Source organism: Vidua chalybeata, chromosome 2 (genome assembly GCF_026979565.1).
Source record: "Vidua chalybeata isolate OUT-0048 chromosome 2, bVidCha1 merged haplotype, whole genome shotgun sequence".
Lineage (NCBI taxonomy): Eukaryota > Metazoa > Chordata > Aves > Passeriformes > Viduidae > Vidua > Vidua chalybeata.
In genome coordinates this window covers 83,079,862-83,105,416 of record NC_071531.1, presented here as the reverse complement: position 1 = coordinate 83,105,416, position 25,555 = coordinate 83,079,862, and the positions used below count along the sequence as shown (strand labels likewise).

The 25,555-nt window shown below is 43.8% G+C and overlaps 1 protein-coding gene across 4 annotated transcripts in view; it reads left to right on the top strand.

The window, feature by feature from the left end:
* Positions 1 to 24,338, top strand: part of MTMR2 (myotubularin related protein 2) — a 62,880-nt gene extending 38,542 nt beyond the window's left edge. For 3 of the 4 annotated variants that reach the window (XM_053934922.1, XM_053934925.1, XM_053934924.1), the window contains exons 4-15: positions 2,153 to 2,247; positions 2,425 to 2,535; positions 4,535 to 4,636; positions 5,325 to 5,408; positions 12,210 to 12,359; positions 13,143 to 13,331; positions 15,380 to 15,565; positions 16,410 to 16,616; positions 18,200 to 18,292; positions 19,631 to 19,744; positions 21,179 to 21,355; positions 22,337 to 24,338. In XM_053934922.1, coding sequence (XP_053790897.1) covers positions 2,153 to 2,247; positions 2,425 to 2,535; positions 4,535 to 4,636; positions 5,325 to 5,408; positions 12,210 to 12,359; positions 13,143 to 13,331; positions 15,380 to 15,565; positions 16,410 to 16,616; positions 18,200 to 18,292; positions 19,631 to 19,744; positions 21,179 to 21,355; positions 22,337 to 22,498 — 1,670 coding nt within the window. In that variant the 3' untranslated portion in view covers positions 22,499 to 24,338. Of the gene's footprint in view, positions 1 to 2,152; positions 2,248 to 2,424; positions 2,536 to 4,534; positions 4,637 to 5,324; positions 5,409 to 12,209; positions 12,360 to 13,142; positions 13,332 to 15,379; positions 15,566 to 16,409; positions 16,617 to 18,199; positions 18,293 to 19,630; positions 19,745 to 21,178; positions 21,356 to 22,336 lie in introns of those variants that run through there. The other variant, XM_053934926.1, reaches the window with a different exon arrangement.
* Positions 24,339 to 25,555: the final 1,217 nt, after the last annotated feature.

The window sequence follows — 25,555 nt, the reverse complement described above, 5'->3', positions numbered from 1 at the left end:
TCTAGAGTAAGATTGGCCTGTAAAAGACAGGAATTCCACAAGCAGGGGAATTAGTAAATCTGGTTTCCAGTTTCTTTCTCCCATATGTATTCTCTTATACATACCAAAGGCTGAGCTCATTAGGCCTTCCCATGGTGATAGCACCACTACAACCTCTCTATTATACCTGGCATTCGTTCTCGCAAACAGTGAAGCACTTTAATGCCTTGGAGATTCCTGTTTATCAAGTAGAGACTGCTGAAATCATACAGCTGTGGCAGGGTTAAGGTCAGACAAGCCATGTGTGTAGGTACGTTTGTACATGCGCAGTGTAATTAAGTAAAATTGTTTCCTTAGGAAACCAGGCTAATAAAATGCAAATGTGAAAGGTGGTGTGGCTTACAAGCTGGCAAGGCCAGTGTTTGAGATCGTGCCTGGGGTTCCTTACCTGGAAAACATTTTTCTAGCACCTTTCCTCTTTACCCAAAAATTCTGTTCCTTTTCAGATGTAAATGCACACTTTTCTTATTAGTGGATTTTGCTGGGGTTTTTTTAAGCATTTCAAAATTACATTTTGAATAATGGGAACTCCAGTGGAAAAACTAGGCAGGCTGCCCTCACCCTTGTTGTGCTTCCTAAGTCTGTTTTCCAACCTCTGTCAAACTAGTCTTTGAAAAGAAGTGATTAATAATAGGACACTAATGAAACACTTGGTTTAATTAGAAATGGCTATAAGCATTTTGTTTTTAACTGTCCTTCAAACAAATACATGTAAATTTATATAAATAAATAAATAATGGGATTACTAGCATGTTTTTTTATAGATATGTATATTTTTTTTATTTTTAACCAGATATTGTGTGCTACATATTTTGCTCCAAAATAGTCACTTCTGATATTTTAAGGATCTTTCTCCACATCCAGATCTCGAGAATCAATGAAGACAATGCAGAAGCAGAGCTGACTTGAGGATGATTTAGTTATATGAGTTGCCAGTGCCCTGGAATAAGGCAGACTTCTTCTCTCTCCCCCTCCAGGCTAAATCTCATGGGATCAAGGTGGAAGAAATTTAGGTTCCCATTCTGACACTGCAGTAGCCTCACACCTCATGTTCATGGTGGCTGTCTCTTGGGTGGGAGGCAAGCTGTCCTCCTGACACAGCCCTTGCAAAATGGGTTCCCTAGGGCTTGGAGGCTTGAGGTTATTAAGCTGATCCAGGGAGTTTTTTCATGGGTCTGGCAGCTCAGTGGGTCTCCTCTATGTTTTTGAGGGGTGTCATTACTTGTTGGTGATAGAGTAAACCATTGCCATGACACAGCCAGACAGCTGCTTTAGTGGCAGAAGACGTGATAGGCAGGACACATGGGGAAGTAACAAGTTAAATCTTGGCATTTTTAATTGATATAAAACAGAAGGGCAGTTAGAGGTGTTTGCTGTGGAAAGCCAGCAGCACCTCTTGCCTTTTGCTGGAGCAAGCGAGAAATGTTTGAGGCCTTTTAAGAAGGGGACTGTTTTGAGTCACCGTCACTCGGGCTCAAAAATAATTGAATTGTGTAGAGTAACTTGATCGCTGACTTCAGACCTAAGATCACCGGCAGCTGGCTGTTACACAGCTTCATGGCTCCTGCAAATCACTGTAGCTCTGCTGGCTTTTAGCATGAGGGCCTTCATCCCAGGGCTGACTCCATGTGCAAAGGCATACAGAATGACCAAGCATCCTAAAAACCACATGTATGAGAACTGCCTTCTCCTGCCCCTGGTGGCACAAACCATCTTGGGCACAATCCTTAGCTTTTATGCAGATTGTTGTCAGCTTCAAATGTGTATATCCAGGCACAAGTGGTCTCCTCTTTTCATGCATGATGTTCTCAGTTACTGGCAATAAGAGCAAACAGTTTGCACCGAACACTGGCCTGTTGACAGGGGTAGCAGTTTTGTGCGAATGTAGGATTCTGGGTGATGGTACTGTCTCTACCCAAACTCTTACCTTCTCCACAGAACTGTTGGCTCTAGGCTAGAACCACAGATAAAGCTTGTTTTAATTTCATGATCTGCAAGGTAGAGCCCACAAATATTGTTGCTGGCATAATTTTTCTCCCATAAATTAACTGTGAAATTAACAACTTCTCATTTTCTTTTTTTTCTTTTCTTTTTTTTTTTTTCTTTTCTTAAGCTAAGGATGTTACTTACATCTGCCCCTTCACTGGAGCAATCAGAGGAACCCTTACTGTTACCAATTATAGACTGTATTTTAAAAGCATGGAACGGGTAAGCTTTTGAAATAATCTGCTTTTGCTACCTTTTGACTCTTTAGACCTAGGTGTTGTTTGTGAGTATTTCTGTGTGAAATGTGGCTATATGTTTGGGAATATAGACATAAGGGAGCAGGAGCTGGGAATTTTTCCCCCTCCCCTTTTTAAACTCACAAATTTCAACTGTCTACAGGACCCTCCTTTTGTCCTAGATGCATCTTTAGGTGTAATCAACAGAGTGGAGAAAATTGGAGGTGCTTCCAGTCGTGGTGAAAATTCATACGGGCTGGAGATTGTGTGCAAGGTAAACTTTTATCTGTGTTTTACAATAGGGGAAGGGGAACATATATTTTTAAAGGTTGTTTCTGTGGTATTGTAGGAAGTTCTGCAAAATGTTTCAGTCAGTATGACTTCACAGGTGTCAAAACCCATGATTTTAAAAGTAGTTTTCAGTATTCTCCAGCTCCACTCATTTGAAAAGAGGTCCAAACCTTTTTTCAGGCTTTGTGCTGGGCAATGGCTTTTCTTCATCATGGAAGTGTAGGCCTGCATCCTCATTTCTCAGGGTTGCCCACTGGACTTATTGTAGGTAGACTCCAGTTACTGTGGAATTCAGTAGGCCTTTCACTCATTTGCATTTCAAGAGCAGGAAAGGGGCACATTTCCCCCCTAAATCATTAGCTCATGTCCACCTGCTGCTGTGCTTTGTCATGAGGGACTGGTGAGTAGCCTTCAGTCCTCATCAGGGCTGTTCTTTCATTTCTTTCAAGGCAGTATATATTTCACATGTGCCTCTCAAGAGCCCTTGGAATAACTGGAAATACAAACTGCAATAAAAATTAACAATTTGCCTCCTCATGTCTGCTTACTATAGACCCACAAAGTAAATAAAGCCACCATCTCCCCTCCTAAATCCATATCTCTGGGTGGCATGACCCTTGTGCTTCCCTCAGTGACTACACGGGAAGAGCTGGGTTCAGAAGCTTGTAGATCTTAGGCTGCTTAGAGCTTGTCAGAGCCCCTCAATGCTAAAGGATGCTGGATAAGGGCAGATGGAGGAATGAAAAGGAATCCCAAAGTGCTCTGGTCACTGCTGTGATTTTGAGGCACCAGGAAGCTAAGCAGGCTGTCAAGCTGTGGGTGTGCTGAGTCAAGACCAGTTACTGCAATCTGTACTAAATAAACCAGCTGCTCCCTTGTCCTATGAGAGTCACAATCCGCCCCAGCTAACATAGAGTGAGGTACTTGTGCTGGCAAGCTAATTTGTTCCCTGTTTTGATCTGGATTCCTAGTTCTCAGCCAGTTTGTCTATAAAGCACACTTGGTCAGGTTTGGAGTGAGCTGTATCATTTCCCTGTATGGGAAACTCAGGCACAAACTATAGGATGGATGTTTTGGCCCTTTATAGCATATTTAAAAATGTCAGCCTGCTTCACTGGATATGCACAGCAGCTTAGTGCAATAACAGTGTGGTACAGCTACATCTTACGTATCCTGAAAAGTTCTCTGTCTGAGACCAGTCCTGTAATCCCTGTGAGGAAGCGAAGTCTTCAGCTGTTTATCTCATTCTCTGACTTGCTCTACCATCTTCATGTACTTGAATTTGATAGCTCATTTCCTGTTGATGAGTTTTTGACTCTTTACTGCAAGCATTTTAGTTGCAGGCTTGGCTGGAAAAACTTAAGATGTTTTATTTACTTTCCAAATTTGTTTTTTTAGATGACTATGGAAAGGAGGTCTTGAATGACCACTTTTTTTCTAAACTGTGCTGCTGTGCAAAGTGAGGAGTTCTTGGTTTCAAGATGCCCTCTTGAGTGCTAAAGGGAGATGGCACTGGATGCTTTGCACCCAGCTGGCTGTTCTTGGGCCCCCTACGTGTAGTAGCTCTATGGAGGTATTTTGTTAGGCCATCCCCTCCAGTGGACTTACAGCACTGCTTGGTGTGAGAGCTCAGTGAGAACCAAGGATGTCTGTCTCACAAAGTCCTGCTGGTCAAATATAGCTTTTTCCTGAGCAGGGCTCTCCCAAAGACTTTCAGCAGTGGAGAGCTTCATGTGAAGGCAAGATGTTATGGTCAGGCACAGCTGTGCCCTCCCTTGGCTGCTCTGCTGTTGTTGGAGGCTGTAGACAACCCCCCAGCCAAGCCCAACATTGCAACACAACATTGTTCAAAGTATAGTATTAAATCAGTGTTAGAAGGAGCATTGTCATGTGACCCCGTTTTGAATTCTGGCTTTTGGATTTTCCTTGGATTTTGAAGTGGTTCAGAAATTTGCAACTTGATTTCCCTCTTTTTCCCCTAGGATATTCGAAACTTGCGGTTTGCTCATAAGCCTGAAGGGAGAACTAGGCGATCCATATTTGAGAACCTAATGAAATATGCTTTTCCAGTTTCAAATAATCTGGTAAGTGTTTTCTCTTCAGCTTTTGCCAAAAGACACAGGGTAGCAGTAAACTGTTTTGTTCCGTCCCATCTACATAATACAGCATTCACATGGGGTGCATTTTCCTGAGGGATGAGAAGTTCTGGTTTTCAAATCTGTTTTAAACTTAACTCTGTAGGAGTTTAGATCATATAGGAAACAGGAAAAATCTATTACAGTGCCTTCTTTCATGCATGGGAAAAGACTTACTGATAAAGCCTTGTAACAGAGGGAAAGTACTCAAATCACAGTGACATCTATCAGAAGTTCACAGCTAATGGTGACTGCACTGCCCCAAATCTGGAATGCAGCCCCTGTGTTTTTTGATGTTATGACGCTGCAATTGTTTTAAATGCTGGTTGAAAGGCTCTGGTTGTTAATCTGTAAGAGCATTCTTGCCTAAGTAGTTTTACCTTCTCTCTTTAATAACAAAGTTCTTTTGTCCATGCAGTACTAGGTAATAGCCAAGCAAGATCAGGGACATATTGGAAGGTATATTGTTGTACTAATTACCTGCTACAGTGAGAGTGTTAATCTTTTTTATAAAACCCTGAAAGAAAAGTGATGGTGAGGAAAAAGAAGGGTATGTCATTAATTACTATTTGAGATATCAAACATCGTATAAATGGGCTCTGAGTGGGCTCTTAAAGGTAAATTTTCTTTCTTTCAGCCACTTTTTGCCTTTGAGTACAAAGAGGTTTTCCCAGAAAATGGATGGAAAGTGTATGACCCAACTTGGGAGTACAGAAGACAGGTGGGTATTGTGCCACATCCTTCCTCATCCTCTACTCTTCAGAAATGAGGGTCTGTGCAGTGATAAAATTACAGGTTACATGGAGCAGAGAATGATTCTGCTGAAAAATGCTGTGCAGGCTTGGTTAGGATGTTGTTTTTCACACTGCAGTGCTTGTTGAGAGCAGTACAGCTTTAGAGCTAGAGGCATCCACTGATGGACATCAGCTCAGGTGGCAGAGAGCTGACTTTAGGCTCTGCTAGAAAAAACTAATGCTCTGGCTTGGTGATCAGGTACTGCTGGCAGTGGGGAATGGAGGGTGCATAATTGCAGGTACAGGCATCCCATTATTGAGTTTCACACCTCAGTGCTTGCTTGTATTGGTTTTAATTCTTTCCAGGTTTTCCTGTCTTAAACAGCAACTTGGGGGGGAAAAAATTAAGTGTAGAATGCCTTCACTATCTTATGCATGGTTTCTCAGCATAAGGATAAACCTAGAGAGTACTGTGATTTACCATAGTTTAGAAAACACAGTTGTGGTGTGTCCAGAGTAGACTGATCAAAGGTGTTAATGATTATGTAGTGACAGGCTGTCGATTAGGAATACTGTGGTCAAAGCTTGAGTAGTCTCCATCTTTTACAGATGGGACAATTTTGATTTTTATAATGAAATCACTCCTGTCATAAAATTCTCAAGTAGAAAAAGGAGCATGATCTGGTGACGTGTTTGCCCTAGACACAATAAGCTTCTCTCTCCTCCAGATCCATCAGAATATAACCAATTTTCTATTGTAAAATTAAGAAATTTTGAACCATGCAATTTTAAGATTTATTTGGATCTTCCTCATCAAATCATACAAAAGCAGACCTCTGTCCCAGCCTAGTTGTTCATCTTATTCCTGGAATCCAAAACCTAAGGATTCATTTTTCTAGCTCTAGCTTGCTAAAAGCTGGGCATGCCTTCTAAATTGGTTATCTAGGCCTGTCATTAACAGATGGGAGAGAGCGTTTCACTGTTGGGGGTGATTTGTTCTCTCCTAAAATAGCTGCCTAAGATAGATTGCTGGCTTCTAGACTGCTAATGGGAAGTGAGATGTATCTTACTGTATCTTACTGTATGCTGCCTTCATTGCAAAGAAGTGTATGTTTTACAATGAGATGCCACAATCTAAAATCCCAGTCGAGACAAACTCCAATTGTTTGTAATCACTTTTTTAGTGATTTAGTGTTTTAGTCTAAGGTCAGCTTGAGCTTAAGATCAGATAATGCAGCGATTATTGCTTTGTTTAAACTTTACCTCCTTCTAGGTAGTTATTTTATGGGAAGATCTGCTTGTAGAGAAGGATTTGCAGCCCAAGCTATTTGAGCAAGACACTTCTTTGTAGGGCTGAAAATTTTGGAGTAACAACTAAAAGAATACCTGTGCTATCAAAATAATCTCCACTGGAAAGCACAGCATTCAGTCAGCCAAGCATCAGTCAAAACAGGTGAAGTACGAAAAACATTTTTACAACACCTGGAAAGAAGAAAAGGTGACCTTAGATAATTTCACTTTCTAAATCCTCACATGCCAGTTTTTATGATAGATGCTTTTCTGTCCATATTAGTTTTTATACTGTGATTTGGTGCACCTTAAATTTGTCAGGAATTTGGTGACATGGTGAAAGGATACATGTGTTTGCATGCCTGTGATTTGCAGCTCTTCATGGCCTTTCTGTAAAGAAAATGGGTGTAAGACATGACACAGCTCAGGCATTGCTGCAGTGTGTACTTGTGCTGTGGCCTGCTTCTTTGTTGTTTGTGAGTGGGAAGGACAAACTTGCCTGACTGCTTCTGTGTCAAGAAACCAAACTAATGTCCACGTGCCAAAGCCTGTGGTCATTTCCTTACGCTGTTAACTGCAAAAGCGAATCCAAACCAGGATTTTTTGCAGCCACAGCCTTTCTGAACTTTACCCATGGTGGGCCACGGTCACTACCATTCCAGATCACACAATCCATCTCTTCCAGTTCCTTATCCAAAAGTGACCAACACCAGCTGCTGAAGAAGAGGTAAACCATACTGCAGTAGATGTTTATGTTGTGATCTGGCCAGGAGGAGAATTTCATCCCTTCTGTTAGATTGATTTAGGTCCTGCAGCATGATGCCTTATGTCCCCTCCAAAACTTTTAGGTATTTCGGTCTGTTTATTTAATTCCAGCATTTGTAACTATGGATGTTCAATTTATCTGTGTGAACGTCGTAGCCTTTTTTCTTAATCCAACCAGGTTCTGCTAAAGCAATAACAAATACTACAGTAAATCAGGATTATGTCTTGAAATGGCAGCAGGGATTCGTTAACAGTGAAACAAAACTGGCATCATCAAATCAGATAATGGGATTACCTGTCTCGGACTCTATGAATTGTGATCAGAAATAGAAAAGCAAGACATATGCACTGTCAGTAGGACCTTCTGGAATTGGTTTAGAAACTGTTAGAGAAGAGCTGGCCTAGGGCATCAGCAGCCCAGCAGGATGGCCAGGCATTAACTTGCTATATCTTAGGCCAGGTTAGTCTTTTCCCTATGGGAACAGGGACACATGGAGAGGGGAGTGGTGCAAAAGTAAACTCTGACTACCAGGCATCCAGAAAAGACTTTTAGGCCAGGATCCATGGTAATTTCTATGTCCACACTGGTAGACATGGCAAGTTTGAGTGTGCTATTATTTATTTATTACAATTTTTATTAAAATTAATAGAAATATGTTGAGATAATAGCAATTGTAGCAATTAGGAAAGATAGTCAGTAAACCCCTAACTTCCCCATTAGCATTCTTGGGAAGGATGGAAATATGTAACTTATTAAAAATCTGTGATTGTGTAAAACTATGGGGAGTAATAAACAACCTGTAGAGAACAAAAGGAACTCAGAGAGGTTTGAGATTTAGTTGGTAAATGGAATCACATGTGGCAAATGAAATTTAAAACTGAAATTGCTCCCTGATTTTTATTACACATGGGCTGGCAGAATATAAAACAGAATTGCAAAGTGAATAAGACTCACTTGAAACCAAAAGTCCTTAAGATGCCTTTGGAGTAACCTAAAGCTTTATTTTCCTTAATAAGGTGGGGAGCATTTGGAAAATATTACAAGAGGTTGTGAAGTTGTGTGATGTTTCCCTACAAAAGTCATTCTTGTCTAATATCCTTTGCTCTGGTCATATCTACTGGGGAGCCACAGTGTAGGGCTGTGGTTGCGACTTTCTGAGAAAACACATAGAAACTAATAATTCAGAAGAACTGACCTGTTTTGAGGATAAAATAAGTGCCCAGCATTAGTATACAAGCAGAGTGGGAAAAGTAGAGCTTGATAACATCATCCTCCAGAGGATTATTGGGTGAAACTTAAGGGAGCAAAGTGAGGATTGAACTGTTAAACGTCCCGTGGTTTAACTGAGGAGCTGCTTATGCTATGTATGTCTCTACTGCAGAACAGATCACAGCTCTCTGCTGCTGAGTGGACACAGCCTGGGCTCAGTAAATGGCAGAGGGACCAGCTTGGCTCTGCAGCTGTATCCCATGTTGCCTGCTGCAGATCAAGGTGCACTTACATATGTAAGCTCAGAGTGGATCTGCTTGATCCCATAGAGAGGTGTGACTGTGTATAACTACAGCAAGGAAATTATTTTTTCCTGTTAGTGAAGGATCCTCATGTGCTTAACCTTAACCATGTGCTTTGCAAGGTGGTAGTGTCGGTGCTGTGCTGGTGTGGCTTCAACAATTTTTCCCTGCAAACAAAGAAACTCCATCTTCTGCAACATCAAGTGTAAATCAAGTGATAACCAAACCCAGTCATTACAGTAAGGCATGAATGTCTTATCTAGAGGGAAACCAAGTCTAGTTTGTGTGTGGAGAGGACACAAAGGCTGTGTCTCTATGGTTAGATGAAACAGTTGTAAGGAGTGTTCCCAAGCACAGGGGCAAGTTTCAGGCATAGCTACAGACCAGGCTGTTACCATCCATCTTTTGAGTGAGTGTATTTGAGCATCTTTAGCCACGCATAAAGGTACTGTGATGCAAGTTAAGGATCACCAGTGGCATTTTGGACAAAATATCCTGTTTGGAGGATAAATTAGTTTATTAGTACGGATGTGAGGTGTGTTGGTTCAGTGGGCTCAGTGAGAATTGTCATGGGTATATTTAATTAATGAATTAATTAAACTATACGTGTGGCTTTGCTGCCTTCCTTAGTTTGCCCTCTGGCATCCACCAGAGATATGAATTCCCCTAGAATCAGGGGCTGCTAGCAGCATTAATTCAGCTGAAGAAGATAGACCTGTGCAGAAGTCTGTGGTCATTAATGTGGATGTGTCATGTGCGCCAGCAGCTTCAGGATGATCACAACCTGCTTTCAGAGAAGCATGCCTGAGTTCCTCCTGCAGGCGCACAGTCAGGCAGCACCCAGAGCCACTCCTTACCCTGCAGGGGCCTATTGAGTTACATCTGTAACAGTTTTGTTTCATAGTAGGCTTTTGGGTGCTTACAACTTACCGGGAAGCAGTGAAATGCATCTTAGATGAGGAAATACCAGTGTGCTTTATATCACGTTTAGCTTTTTCTATTGATTCCAGCTGGAGAAAGGGCAAATCTGAAGGAGCACGAATAAATGCAGAAGCTGCACTGCATTGTGGCAAACGTCCAGGGAAGATGCAAATTCAGCTTCTCTTCTAGCCCACTTGGCTTATTTCTGTTTGCTTCCAGTCTTCAGAGAAAGTCACGATCCGAATCTAAAGCGTTCTGGGTGGTGCTGTGTTTCAGGGCTCCTGGGTCAGGGAAAAGCAGACATTCCCCATGAGTCAAAAGAAATTTGAATACTGACACACAGCATCTTTTCTTTCTTTGGGGGCTCATAATGGATTTTTCTGGTCTGGGCTAATGGAGAGGAAAGATTTCCTTCAAATTTGTCAGCGTGGCAGCTGGAATACTTAGAGCTTCAGAGAGCTTTAGAGCTCTGTTCTAGCCCAAGCAGTGTGTTCTGAAGCCACATTGTCCAGCACTGTGAAGAGGGCGCTTTCCAGTGCCTGCTCCTTGGTCTTCTCTGTGAGCATTGGTAGAGTTGCTGGGTAAAATGAAAAGGAGCCTTTCTAACATGTAGCTGCTTGTTAGCTCCCATTTTTCTTGCCAAGACTGTGCTGACAGCGTAATTTACATTCAGATTTGGGGGAGGTGAAATTTTCAGGAATTGCTTATGGTTTCATTGCATGTGCTTATTAGGACAGGACTAAGAACTAATTAGCCATTAGTCCACTTCCAGGTAGTAAACAGATTGGTCACTGGCAAGAGTCTAGCTATTCCCTGGCTGGCAGCAGAGCTGGTGGGCCCAGCAGATTCCATCCTTGCTGTGTACAGCAGGTAGACCTCTGAGCACGTTTTACTCATCAGTAAGCTTGAACTGTCTATACACACTGCTTGATGTCTGGTTCTGCCAATTCTTCGGCTTCAGGCAGTGCCAAAAATAGTTTTCCTTCAGACTTTTGGGGTGATCCTTGTAGTAACATTTCCTTCCCAGGGAGGGCCAAAAGACAGCAGTAGTTCACAAAGCAGAGTGTGTGACTGATACTAGACAGAAGGTCTGGCCTCCCCTCAGATTTCTAACCATGACCTCTTTTGACAGCGTGACTCACCACTGGGATGGGAGACCGGCCGCAGTATGTGTGGGTCAACCGTAATTGTCACAGCTCGTCTGACCCGTGTTAGATGTGCCGTTTATTTCCTGTGGGAGCCGTGACAGTGGTAATCAGTGTCCCACCACCCTGCTTTAAAATGAAATAGTGTTTATTAGAACAGAGGCGTGTATTGTGTAGAGTTGATGTTCCCCTAAAACACACTCAGTGCTTCACAGCCTGGCCATGTTTGCTGCAGCAGATGTGTCTTCTGCACAGAGATGCTTTGTGTCAGTGCTCACTCCTGCTGCAGTCGGGGTCTGTTTAAATCTCTCCTTGCAGGCAGCTGCACCAGCCACTCCCTATTGGCCTGTTCTCTCCCAGCTTCAGCCAAACCATGTCTGCAGGTTGTCAGGGTCGTCCCTATTGTGCTTCAGGTGTTACTTGGAGACAGTTGTCTGGGAAGCTGTTGAGTGGCTTCCCCAGCATGCTGAGCTCTATGATGTGTGTGTGGGGATTCCCTGCTCTCCCAGCCCAAGTCCTTAGTTCAGCCAGAGAGCTTAGTGTGATGGAAACATGGGAGTTGCACATCACATACAGTCATGCAAACACAGACATACAATTGTTAAGTTTTTGGTGTTTTTAGAGGCTTGCACAGTTGTGCCACAAGCACTGAACTAAGCCCAAATCAGGCTGATTTTTTGGGGTGTTTTACTGCCTGTTCTCCCTTCTCCCCTTTCCCTCCATCCTGTCTGGTAACTCCACTTTGTATCCCCAGTTTTCACCCAACACATTTGAACTAAGTGCCATGAGGGGACTGAGTTGGTCACCCATTCTGTCCTGCTCCTGGCTCTCCCACAAGCCGATAATGAGACCAGGAGGTATCTTAAAGTTGGGCTCAGGGGAATCACCTGTGTTGCTACATCTGTAGCTTCCACAGTTCCTTTACCATAGGTGACCCTGCCTGAAGCCCAGTTTCCCTGCTCTTCAGTGACTTGAGCAAAACATCCACCTCCCCGGGGGGAGACATGAAATACAAGTTACCAAGATAATGCATTTCCAGGTTCCAGCCCTAAATGACCTTCATTAACAAAAATTGTCTTGAATTTCAGGTCTGGGGATTTGTCTGTACTGAGGTCTCAGAGCAACTAATTTGCTAACCTGCAGTTTTCTCTTTAGGGAATTCCCAATGAAAGCTGGAGGCTGACCAAGATTAACGAGCGCTATGAGCTGTGTGATACATACCCTGCCATTCTAGCTGTGCCTGTAAACATTCCCGACGAGGAGTTAAAGAGAGTGGCATCCTTCAGATCCAGAGGACGCATACCAGTGAGTGGGACAGAAGAAGCCACTTTGATGTGGTTTTGTTACACATACCTTTGGGCAATAAGTAATACCAAGATCAGGCTGAGTAGATTCCAGGGAGCAAATAAATGGTCAGCGGCTAATAAAAGTGATAACAACATGTTTGAGGACATAGAAAACAACAGTATCTGCTGAAACTACTGTTGTGAAAGACATGTAGACTAAACCAAAACTAGAAGATAAGATAATTTAGCACAACTCAGACCAAATCTCAGTTCAGTTCCTGAGAAACACAAGGCAGCTCTGTTTGGCTGTTTACAATTGTCTGGCCTACTCTGACTTTCAGGACAGAGAAATACGTAGTGATAGTCTTGATGAGAGTGTTTATTTAATGAAATTAAGACAAAGCACACTGTTGTGATTTCAGAGGTAACTGAAAAGGTACTGGTTTACTCCTCAAGTCTATAGAAAATTCAGTCTGTTCCTAAAATGCTTAACTTTTACATGGTGTAACATAAAGTAAGACATAGCCCGCATACTGACTCACACAACAGTCAGAAAAATAGTCTGCATCATAATTAAAAGTGAGACTCAAACAATTTGATCACCTTTTATTTGTTCAAACTTTGGGAATGCCACCAGAATGAATAAAGACAGAAGAGCTCTTTCTTTCATTCAGTTGTGATTTAATAGACTCCAGCCTTCTGGAACCCCCTGATAGAGAATCACAGAGCAAGCCATTACAGGTAATTCACTTCACTGGTTTAAGACATTTTTCCTTTATTTATTTCTCATTTGTTTCCAAAGGTATTGTCATGGATTCACCCAGAAAGTCAAGCAACGATCACTCGCTGTAGCCAGCCCATGGTGGGAGTGAGTGGCAAGCGGAGCAAGGAAGATGAAAAGTACCTTCAAGCCATCATGGATTCTAATGCCCAGTCCCATAAAATTTTCATATTTGATGCAAGGCCTAGTGTGAATGCTGTAGCCAATAAGGTTGGGTACTTTTTCCTCTGTCTTAAACTGGGAATGTAATAATTTAGAGTACATTTCCCACCACCATTTCATATTATTCTTAAGGATCACAAAAGGGTTTTCCACTGCAGAAGAAGTCTGAATGCAATGATCTGATTCTCTAGACAGACTTTTATACCTGATATCTGTAAGATATCAGTGTGACTGCTGATGATCCATTTATATTAATTTACAGTGGGAAATGACATTGGAAGGAAAAAAATTTGAAGTACTACTGAGGTCAGACTCTAGCACCCTAGACCTTTTTTTATCACCATTTTTCAATTCACGTGGTTGAAAGACTGCTTCCTCTAACAGGGCTCAGAGCCCTGTCCAGTCTGACCTTGAATGTTTCCAAGAATGAGGCATCTACCACTGTTCTGGAAAACCTGCTTCCAGTGTTTTACCACCCTCATTGTGAAAAATGTCTTCTTTATGTCTAGTCTGAATCTACCCTCTATTACTTTCAAGCCATTGCCCCTTGTCCTATCGCAGCAGGCCCAACTAAAACATCTGTCCCCATCTTTCTTATAAGCCTCCTTTAAGTACTGGAAGGCTGCTGTAAGGTCTCCCCAGGGCCTTCCCTTCTCAGCCTTTCCTCACAGAAGAGGTGCTTCAGACCTCTGATCATCTTTGTGGATTTGATCTAACAGGACCCTGTCTTTCCTATGCTGGGACCCCAGAGCTGGACAGTACTGCAGTGGGGTCTGAGCAGAGCAGAAGGGCAGAATCCCCTCCCTGGCCCTGCTGCCCACGCTGCTTTGGATGCAACCCAGGACAGGATTGGCTGCCTGTGCTGTGAGTGCACATGGCTGGGTCATGTCCAGCCTCTCATCCACCAGCACTCCCAAGTCCTGGGCAGGGCTGCCCTGATCTGTTCATCCCCCAGCCTGAGCTGATGCAAGGGGATGCCCCAACCCAGTTGCAGCAGCTTGCACTTGGTCTTGTTAAACTTCATGGGGTTCCCATGGACCCACTTCCCAAGCTTGTCCAAGTCCCTCTGGATGGCATCCCATCCTTCAGGAGTGTCAGCTGTACCACTCAGTTTGGTGTCATCTGCACACCTGATGAGGGTGCACTTGATCCTTCTGTTTGTGTCACTTATGAAGATACTAAATAGCACTAGTCCCACAGACTCTTCAGGGATGCCACTTGTCACTGCCTGGGCATTGAGCAATTGGCCACTACCCTCTGGCTGTGACTATCCAACTTTTCATCCATCAAACTGTCTGCCCATCATCCCCAGTCTAGAGAGAAGGAAGCTGTGGGAAAGGCTCTACAGAAGTCCAGGTGGATGATACCCATAGCCCTTCCCTTGTCCGCTGCTGTAGTCTCTCCATCACAGAGGCCACTGGGCTGGTCAGGCAGGATTTGCCCTTGGTGAAGCCATGCTGGTTATCCTGAATCACCTCCCTGTCCTCCACATGCCCTAGCATATTTTCTAGAAGGATCTGTTCCATGATCCTGCCAGGCACAGAGGTGAGGCTGACAGTTCAGTAGTTCCCAGGGTCCATCATTCTACCCTTCTAAAAATTGTGTTCCATGCCATTACTTTAAGCTTTGTTTTAATGGTGGAGCTGCTTTGTTACAGTAAAAACTATTTTTTTTTCTTTTTCTTTTTCTTTTTTTTTTTTAATCTGCCTTTCCCACTACTTAGAGAAGGCAATTAGTGTGTGGGTTATCCTCCTCTGTAATAGTATGGTAAATTTTTAAATGATAGATTAGCAAATGTAATGAGTTAACAGCTTGAATGGAGATAAATTATAATTACAGAGGAAAAGAAGGCTTGTAATATGATATTCTTTGGTAAAAATTACAGCATTCATTAGGTATTGCAGAAGAGAGACACAAAGTGTGTGCCTGTACATGTTTGCTCCTAGCTGTGAGATAAAGCCAATGGTTTTTGCCTGCTTTAGATAGCCCAGCCACTGTGGTATTTTGTCAGCTGCTATTTGCTCATGACAGATGTCTGGGATAAAGTACAAAATATGGTTTTGCTTAATGATTTGTATGTGAATTTTGTTCTTCAGGCTAAAGGAGGGGGCTATGAGAGCGAGGATGCCTATCAGAATGCAGAATTAGTGTTCCTGGATATTCACAATATTCATGTTATGAGAGAGTCGCTGAGAAAACTGAAAGAAATTGTGTATCCCAATATCGAGGAGACTCATTGGCTGTCTAATTTAGAGTCAACTCACTGGCTAGAGCATATCAAGGTATGCATGTCTGCATCCACTGCATGTGGCTGAGCAACCAAAGTCCTTACCAGTCAGGGAAAGATATCCAGAGCTAAGTCCAGGATTTTCAGTTACTTGTAAATTTAAAGACTTAGAATTTGTTTTCCATTTATAAGCAATTAAAACTGTAGTTTCTTGGAGTGAGGAATCTTAAGGAGATGAGAAGAGGGACAAGAGAGGGGGCTGAAATACTGAAAGATGGTGTTTTGGAAGTGAAGGATGATGTAATTGTGAAAGCTCTGCTTAGAACTCAGGAGTTACAGAGTTTTGAAGTCCTTGGCTCAGCTCCTTGACATCCTGGCATTATTACCTGGCCCAGACAAGCAAATGCTGGGAGTTTGGGCCCTCTCAGCCTTTCAGGAATCCAAGCAGAGTCAGAATAAGGAGGGAAAATGTTTTGACTTCTCCAGATGCTGGTTTTCAAATAATGTTCTTTCTGTTCTAAAAATGTCCAGCTTACATTATTGCTCTGCTAATGCAGACAGGGGCAGATGTGCTCCTGGGGCAGCTGCAAGGTGATGGCCATTCCTATCAGACACAAAACACTCCTGCATTTAAATCTTGACTTGTCTAAGAACTGAGTTTTATGCAAAGGCTCTTCTAGAGTTGTGCCTACACTACAGTTCAGATGTGTCGTCATCTTGCTGGAGCAGAAAATGTGTTCACCAGTTTGCCGTCCTAGTTATAAAGTAGTTGGAACTGATTTACCATTCTCCTTGAGGCAAGCAGAGCCCTTGGTTTGTCCTGTGCTGTCACTAGCCATTTTTCGTTTATAGTTTCTGTTCCAAAGAGATTCTGTAATTTGTTTCTTCCCTTGTCCTAGCTCATTCTTGCTGGAGCCCTTCGGATTGCTGACAAAGTGGAATCGGGGAAGACATCTGTGGTTGTACACTGCAGTGATGGCTGGGACCGCACAGCCCAGCTCACCTCTCTCGCCCTGCTCATGTTGGATGGCTACTACCGCACCATCAGGGGCTTTGAAGTGCTCGTGGAGAAGGAGTGGCTGAGCTTCGGCCACAGATTTCAGCTGGTGAGTCACTAGCCCATGGAAGGCACTGAACAGAAAGTTATTGTCCCTCTTGGAGGATTTCAGAGGAGTTTAACATTTCCTGTGAGAAGTTTCCGGCTGAACTCACAGAAGAGAGGTGAATGATTCATGTTATTGTTTTCTACCTATAATTCCGTTCACCTCTTAACCTCCTTGGGACTGTATTGGTTAGATACAGGGAACAGGTGGTATTTAAATGTGTCAGGTGAGTGACTGATAATGTCACGTTCCCATGCTTAGGTTAGGTAAACTAGCAGTGTGCTTTGCGTTCAGTGCTGGCATTTCTGCTGAGAGCTGGCAGAGACCACTGGGGTATTTTTTGTCTTTCTTTCCAATTCAGTCCATTTTCTCAGACTGCTTGGGCACCATCATCTAAGAAATACTTTGGCATTGAAGAGGTTTGGGAATTTGTTCATAGCCTTGACCTCACATTTTCTTCAGGCACACTTTATTTTTGGAGAGGCTTCTAATTATTTAGGTGAAAGAGTAGCAGTTTGAGCCTGGACCAAGAGTAGTTTGTGGCTGTGCCCTAGCAGTTGGCAGAGAGGCAGCTTTGTGGGCTTGTGACACAGCAGTTTGTTATGGTTTGCATGGATGGGAATAGAGAGAGCCTTTCAGTAGTAGCCTTTCAATCTTTGTTCCTATTGCGTTTTGCTCATAGCTGTTCTCTAGTGGTTGTTAATTTTGCAAGGGCTAGAACAAGGTCTGTGTGCAGTACTTGAAGTGGTGGGTTGCACTGTCAAATGCTCTGAGGAAGGTGGGGAAACTGAGGCACTAAAGCAACTGAGGTTCTGCTGCAGCAAAATTTGTTGTCTGGTATTTGAGCAATGAGTGTTTTAGCTTCTCCACTGTCCAGGCAAAGAAGATATCAACAGTGATTTCCTTTGGTGAGGGGAGAACAGTATTAGGGGTCTCTGTTACTTACATGTTCTTGTTCTATCTTTGTACAGTACTTGGGGCTCCCAGGTAGTACATAACCATTAATGTACTCTGCTAGTTCTGAGGAGTCGTGCCTCACACGTGTTGGCCACACAGCACAGTCAGGGTTGGAGGCTGCTTCTGGGAATACTGTCATTGCTGCCTCTCTGGAGGTGGCAGGAGATGGGCTGGGCTGTGTTTGTACAGCTCTTGGAAGCCGCGAGGTGTCGTGTGATGGTTATCGCCGCATGCCGTGCCTGTAGGTAGTGTTTGCATCTAGCACCCTCTACTACTGAACTAGCCAGGACAACAGCTGCAACTGAAGCAAAAAGCATTCTCATTTTTCTTCCTTCTGAACTTTAGCTATTAACTGAAATCAGTGCCAGCATAGCATCTGGAGCCTCTACTCAAACAACTCTTGTTTTAACTTAGCATGAAAATATCCCCATAAAGCATTTTCACTTCAAAGACAAAGAGAGTAACTGTCCTTTACTCCTTTACCCACTGATAGGGACAAAGCAATATAAGGACTCATTTGAAGTTTTTTAAAGCTGTTGGTAAAGGTTTCGGTGACTGAGAGCAGACCCCATGAAGCAGTTTCCCCACGAAGCCCTGTGTGATTCGTGTTCTTTGTCCTGCTGTTTCAGAGAGTTGGCCATGGGGACAAGAACCACGCGGATGCGGATCGCTCTCCCGTCTTCCTGCAGTTCATCGACTGTGTCTGGCAAATGACAAGACAGGTAAACTGCTGGGTGGCACCCATGGTCCACAGAGCCATGCACAGTGCACCGAGACGTTGCATGGTGTCTGGACACAGGAATGATTTCCAAGCTGACCTGTGCAGGTTCTCCTTCCTGGGCTTGTACTCTTGCTTTGATTCTGGCAGCAGGCTTTTTGGGAGTCTGTTTAGCAAAGAGCCTGAAAGCACTTGCTGATGTTAAGTCCCTAGCACGGTGGATACAGCAGATCTCTGTTGCCTCTGCTCAAGCTGATACTGTAACATGTTCCATTTTAACTTCTGCTGAAGGCAAATGTACTGCTCCCAATTCATAATGTGAGGTACAGAGCTGAATGCCTCACTTCAGACCAGGCATGGCAGAGGTACAGTCCAGGAGAGATCCCCTGTGTCTGGGAAGTTTTTCCCCAGGCACATGGAACCTGGAAGGTTTTGTATCTTCTGTGACACAAAAGTCAGCTATGGTCAGGCAGTTCACTGAAAAAAAGCTAGGCTCACCCTGGGTTAAATCAGGAGAAATAGAAGAATGACACTATATATGGAAGAAAAGCATGCCACTACATATGACACATCCATGCAGAGAGAAGAGGAGGCTTTACCATCATCCAAAGTCACTTTCATTATGGTCTCCTTGGATTGCTCCTACAGCTGGGCATCCTGACCTTCATGTGATGAGGTTAGGATGTCACAACTGGGGCAGCCTGGGAAGAGGAGGGTGGTTGTGAGGGAGGAAAGCCTCCTGCTCTCCTCTCCATCACCCCTGCATGTCTTTGCAGTTCACTGCATTTATTCTTATTGACTCTTTGTGGAGCTTCAGTTGTCCTTGTCTCAGGTCAGACTGTTTCTGCACAGAACTCAGCAACAAACATGGCCTGTGCCCATAGACTTTTCACTCCTGCTGACCTGTCACAAGGTGCCTCCCTGCTGTTCCCTCTGGGAAGTGCTGTGTTAGGTATCCAGGTTATTTCCATTTGGCCCTGGGAAATTTCCACTTTTTGAATGTATTTATTTCACGTGTGCCTTTTGTTCATGGCTTGTCATGAGGGACAGGCAAGCTTCAATTTGAAGCAGCACTGAGTGTACATAAACAGAGTGCTCTAACCCCTTAAACCTCTGGCTTCTACTCAGAATTCCTCTCTGAACATGCAAAGCAGCTTTCCAAGAGGGAAACTCTTGCTCCTGGAAGGAGCAAGTATGACCCTGACTATCCAGCCATGCAGGGAACAGGGACAGATCCTGTTCTAGAAATCAAGAGGCCAACTCCTTACCAAGACCACAGCATGGGAGAAAGCTTATTTTCCTGTTTTAAAATCCCAACCTAATTTTCTATTTCTACCTACAGTTTCCTACAGCATTTGAGTTCAATGAGTACTTCCTGATCACCATCCTGGATCATCTGTACAGCTGTTTGTTTGGGACCTTCCTGTGCAGCAGTGAGCAGCAGAGAGTGAAGGAGGTAAGACAGCTTCTTTCCAAGGTAAAAGCCCGTTCCTTATTGCTTTAGCTGAACAGATATTGCTACAGAAGCTGGTTCCTCACTCAGAGATAGTTGTAGATGCGAGTCTGAGAAATGCCAAGCCCCCTTCTACGCAGCTGGGACTTGGGGGATTTTCCTCTTAGCATAAACTGCTGTCTGTTGGAGGCATCATGTTTCAGACCAACACCATCTCCTTTCTGGACACTCTGTCTACTTCCAGTTAGTCACAGGTTGAATAGCTCCTGGTGTCTCCCAGGTACTGGAAATGCAGTTTTGCTTTGAACTTCAGTTTACTGTAACTTTCTTAGTGGGAACTGGTACTTTTTTGTTGTGCCTTTTTTTCGAAATGATCCCTTTAGGGTGCTTTTAACTACCTAATGTGTGTTGTCATTCTGCACACACAGGTTACAGCAAGTAACTGGTCTTTGTGTGTTCTTGCTGTGCTTGCATCTTCCCAGGAGAGGACAACTCTCCTACTGTTATTAAGGACATGCCTCTCTGTCCTGCCACAAGCCAGCTCTGCCCTGCAGTCTGGCCAAGGTTTGTTTGCCCAGGGGGGAGCGTAGAGATGTGTATATCCAGACCCAGTCTGGAATTAGAAGGAAAACAGTGGCACTCACTCTGTCTCACTTACCTAAAGATGAAGCATTCTGTCACCAAAGGCTGCAACCTAACAGCACAGAGGTACACAAGGGCAGTGCTATGTGGACCTGATGTAATTACATGTGATAGAACTTCAGTTAAAAATAATCATAAAAACTAGCTGGAAAATATAAGTGATAGTGTTTTACTATAGTGAAATCAGTGTCCCTGTTTCTCTGGAGTCCATAGTGATTGAATAATTGTCATTTCCAGGGAAGAAAATCTGCATGCTGGTTGCAGATGGGTTTGGTTGGTTTTTTTTGGTTTTTTTTTTTTAAAGGCCTCAGCCTAGTGAAGTACTTAATCTAGAAAGTACTTCAGCACTGGTTTCTGGTTTCAGTGGGAGTATTCACAGGCATAATTATTCCACTAGATCAGGGCCTAAGTCAAATGTTTTCTTTTCTTCCTTTGCAATTAAATACTCCATCAAGTCCTCCAGGAGCACTTCAGAGAAGTGAAGTTTAACTAAAGCACTGGGAGTTCACGTGCCAGGGTCCCCTCACTGTAGCAGTGGTGATTCCTGATCTGTGTTGACAGCTGTGTGGGTCAGAGGGGTTGTCCTGTGCCAGGGTGTGTGTGCCTCCCTGCATCCATGTGCTTTGAGTACAATAACCACATCAAAAGAACAGTTTTGGTTTTTTTTTTTTTTTTTAAGCTACAAAAAACAACCAGTTCCGTATTAATGACAGGCATATGTCTATGCTGCTACAGTTTGTAGATAGCTGAGATTCGTATGGCAAATAAAGCCTCCTCCACCCCCTTCCCTTACAGAGCCTTCCAAAAAAGACTGTATCACTTTGGTCTTACATCAACAGCCAACTGGAAGACTTTACTAACCCCTTGTATGTGAGCTACTCCAACCACGTCCTGTATCCCGTGGCCAGCATGCGCCACCTCGAGCTATGGGTCGGCTACTACATCCGCTGGAACCCCAGGATGAAGCCTCAGGTACGCCTCTTCCTACTCCTGCTTTCCCCTCTGCTAGTACCAAAGCTCTTACTTTGGAGGTCAAGACCTTTAGGTAGTGTACAGACTTATGCTGCCACTGCTTAAATCTGAAAACAAACGCCTAAATTCAAATGCCAGCAAGAGCAAGCACCATCTTGAGCTGCGTAATGCACGTGCCCAGCTGGACATCACCACATTGTGAAATCTGCAGGAGCTGAAGATTCCCAGCGGCCTGGGAATTTTCTCACTTAGAATGTGGGAAAAATTAGCTGAATTCTCTTTACAAAAGATCTTAAAACCCGTAAGACTTCTCTGAATGTGGGGTTCTATATAGGAATTTTGGGGCTGTATTTAAATTACTGGTGATGGGAACCTGCTGCTTGTTCTGGCTGCCTGAGGCACAGGGCTCTGACCCCAGCCAGCAGGGAAGCTGGCTTGTCCAGGGCAGGCATCTCAGACTAGCAGTCTGAGCATGACCCTGAAGGCTGACATCACTTTTTAGTAGAAAGGGACAAAAATTCCCAGTTGCCTCAGTGCCCATCTGCAGGTAGCAGTTTTGCAGATCTGCAGCATTAGAGACAGGAACCCAGCAAACACTTTGCAGTGCTGACTGTTCAACAGTCAGAACTATGTGAAAATATTTAGAAGAATCTGGCTGGGTTTTTTTCCTCCCAAGCCCCTGAAATTATATCCAGGCTGAGATGCCATGGCCAGTGTCCCCCAGAAATGTCAGAGATCAGAGTTTGGCAACCGTCATCTTTCAAAATACGTACAGACTGTTTTGTTTAGCCATTGTGCATGTTGGGTCCAAATGAGCAGCCAAGAGCCAGAGCAACCACTCAGGTACTTGCGGGCTGGAGACTGATGACACTCACGTACCTCCGTCCCTCGTAGCTGTCTGTAAGGTCAGCAGCAGTTTTGTGCTTCAGGCTCTCTCTTCCACACTGGCCTCCCAGTCCTCAGCTACACATTTCCTTGCAGGAACCTGTTCACAATCGCTACAAAGAGCTTCTGGCCAAGCGGGCTGAGCTGCAGAAGAAAGTGGAGGAACTGCAGAGAGAAATCACCAACCGTTCCACCTCATCCTCGGAGCGAGCTGGCTCTCCCGCACAGTGCGTCGCTCCTGTACAGACAGTTGTATAATACAGACTTTTTTTTGCTGACTACCTTCCCAGGACCATGGGGGCAGCTTTTCTGAAACCTCCTGGATTTCCAGCATGGGGCCTGGGAGATGCCAACTTATTTATTTCTGTCCAGGGTAATTTATTAGTACTGTAGTACTAGAGAAAGCTTAAAGCAAAAATCAACACAGACAAGACCCCCTATGCAATTACCCTTCTCAGTGGCTAGCTTCTAATACAAGCCAGTTGCACTTGCCACCTGTAAGAAGCCTGGAGCTTGCTCTTTGTTCACTGATGTGCTGGAAATCATGTGGCTTGAAAGAGTCTGTGCATGAGCATGAAGTACTGTGGAGGAAAAGCATATTCTCAGAAGTTTGAAAGGCCAAACCTGACATTGTATTGGAACCTCAGATGCAGCTGTGCCATCCCACACCTTCCTGCACAGCAGAGTCAATCAGGGTGTTTGCCAGCACACCTGGAAACAAGCAACAGCAGTGTCTGAAACAAGTCATTCCCTTCACCTCAACCTAGAGCATAGGAAGCCATGTAAATGATGCCTTATTTAAAGAATGGGCAGCTTCTCCCAATAAAACTCTGCGGTAGAGGAGCAACAATACAGGACTTGATTTTGTAGGACATTTCCTTCCATCTCTGCAACTTTAGAATATCACTTATGGTTTACAGTGGGTGTGCCAGGATGCAACTTAAGCACCTTTATTTCAGAAAGGGGGAGCAGAGTGTGGCTCCCCTGGGCTTTCCACAGCTCCTCTGGCCTCCAGTGCCTCATAGTCATTAGGGGAAAAGGTAGTGGAATACCAAGGGGCACATGGGAACTGCTGGGATCAGCCATTACATTTTGCTTGGGTAAGCATAATTAGCAATTTTAATGCTTCTGTGCAGGGTTATAGTGGTGTACTTATGGTATTTCAGCTTTCTGCTAACTAATGGAAGCAACTGTGCATCAACCAAAGACGCCTTTCTGCCTGCGTTGCAACTGCTGCTTTAGGTTTTTCTGGCAGGCTGAACAGCTTAGCCATTTTCTAAACCCTTTTTCCTCATAGTCTGCTTCAAGGACTTGTGTCACTCAACTAAATTCAAGCTGAAATTGAATTTTAATACAAAAATTTACTGTAGGAGATACAACACATACTTGGTGAAACCATGACTGCCCCCTTGCTCTTCCAAACAGGTAAGCACAGGGTTGCAGAGGAGGGCTCTTAGAGCAAAGGCAGTTAAGTATGTGCAAGGCTGCTTCTGCACCTCTCTGCTGAGGACAAGGGGTACTGCTTGGTGTGGGTTCCTGTGTTGCTGTTTTAGGATCAGACCTAGACTGTGGTCACCTGTTTAATATACCTGTCAGCTGCTATTTCACTAGAGAAGGATTTTTGATGGGAGTGTAAGAGCAGACCTATTGCCACCTAAACAATGGCCTTTCAAAAGCCACATTCTTTCCAAGGCAGTCAGCAGTCATTTCCTCCTGCAGTCTCCACTTCTGCCTGCTCTACTGCTGCAATCACCACACCACGCTTACAGAGAAATCCATAGCCACCATCCGACAGGATGGGTAACAGGCTGTCCAGCATCACCGCAGTTGTTGTGGAGTGGCCTGTCACATTATGGTTCAATAGTGCAAAGAATCCACACAAAATACTTTCTAAGGACTTGGATTTGCTTTGAGGTTAAAGGGCAGGTCTGCTCTTATCTACAATCACTATATAAGATGGTTTAAAGCATTTTTCTGTATTAGCAAATTGACTATGTGTGTATATTTTGTTTCTTGATGAGGGCTGTTTGGTTTCCTTAATGCTAATAAAAACGGATAAATGGATAAAGTTCCTGTGCTCTAATTTTCAATTATGTGGTTTTCCAAAGGACTTGCAGGACATGCAGACATTAAATAAATAGCACTGCAAGTTCAGTGTGTGAAATCCAAACCTCTCTCATTCTCTGTAGAGGGTATTTCATGTTGCTAATGTTGAAACTCTGAAGTCTAGAATGACAGAAAACCAAGATTCATCTCTGGACAAGTTTCATTTATCCCATACAGACCAGTATTAATACAGATACAGCACTTAGCTGCTCAGTATTATAAAAACAGAACCACAGAATGGTTTGAGTTGGAAGGGACCATCAAAGATCATCCAGTTCCAACCCCCCTGATTGGCAGAGACACCTTCCACTAGACCAGGTTGCTCAAAGCCCCTTCAAACCTGGCCTTGAACACTTCCAGGGACAGGGCTATCTCCAGAGGTCCTTTCCAAGCAAAATGACCCAGTGTAAGTTTCAGCTACTCATTTTTCAGGAACCCTGGCAAGAACTGCTCTTTAAGTGGTTACTCCCACTATACCTGGTTAGCAGCATCTAACAGCAGCTAACACCTTGTGTGCAAGGAGACAAGCTGGGTGGATCACCTACAGGCAACAAACAACCCCTTTCTGCCTGTGCTGACCCTGCAGTTTCCTGCCTGTTCAGCTACAGGCAAGGATGGACTACACTGACTCTAACCTTACCTGCAGCTCTCATCACCCTGACCAGGGAGAAATCACCTCGCCATGAAAAGCCCACTGGCTGTGGTAGAGTGCTGCAGCAAACACCCAGCTAATACAGAGGAAGTGCAGCTTTCCCACAATTCATTCAACAGGCAAGCTGGCTTTATTATTTTTCAATTGTATATACAGGTAATCTGGGTCTTCTATACATTCCATTAACAGGAAATTCTTTACATTATTAACATAATAAATAACATTTAATCAGCTGTGCAAGTCAGAGCACAAACTTAATTGCACTACTACCAAAGTTGATAGCTCATCAAAGCACATACTTAAGTTAAAAGCAAGATGCCGGAACCAAATGGCACAATGGAGGCACTTGCAGTTTAAAACACTTGTGTGGTTTCTCTCACTCCTTTACCACCCAAAGCTGTTGGCTAGAGACAGGGTATTACCCCCTATCCTACAGCATTTTCGTGTAGCAGGATTTCTGTAGAAAAATTTCACTTGATCATTAAGCAATGTAATTCATAAGTTACTTTGCTCCTTTTCTAAGTACCCAAACATCCAATCCGACCGATGCTGACTAA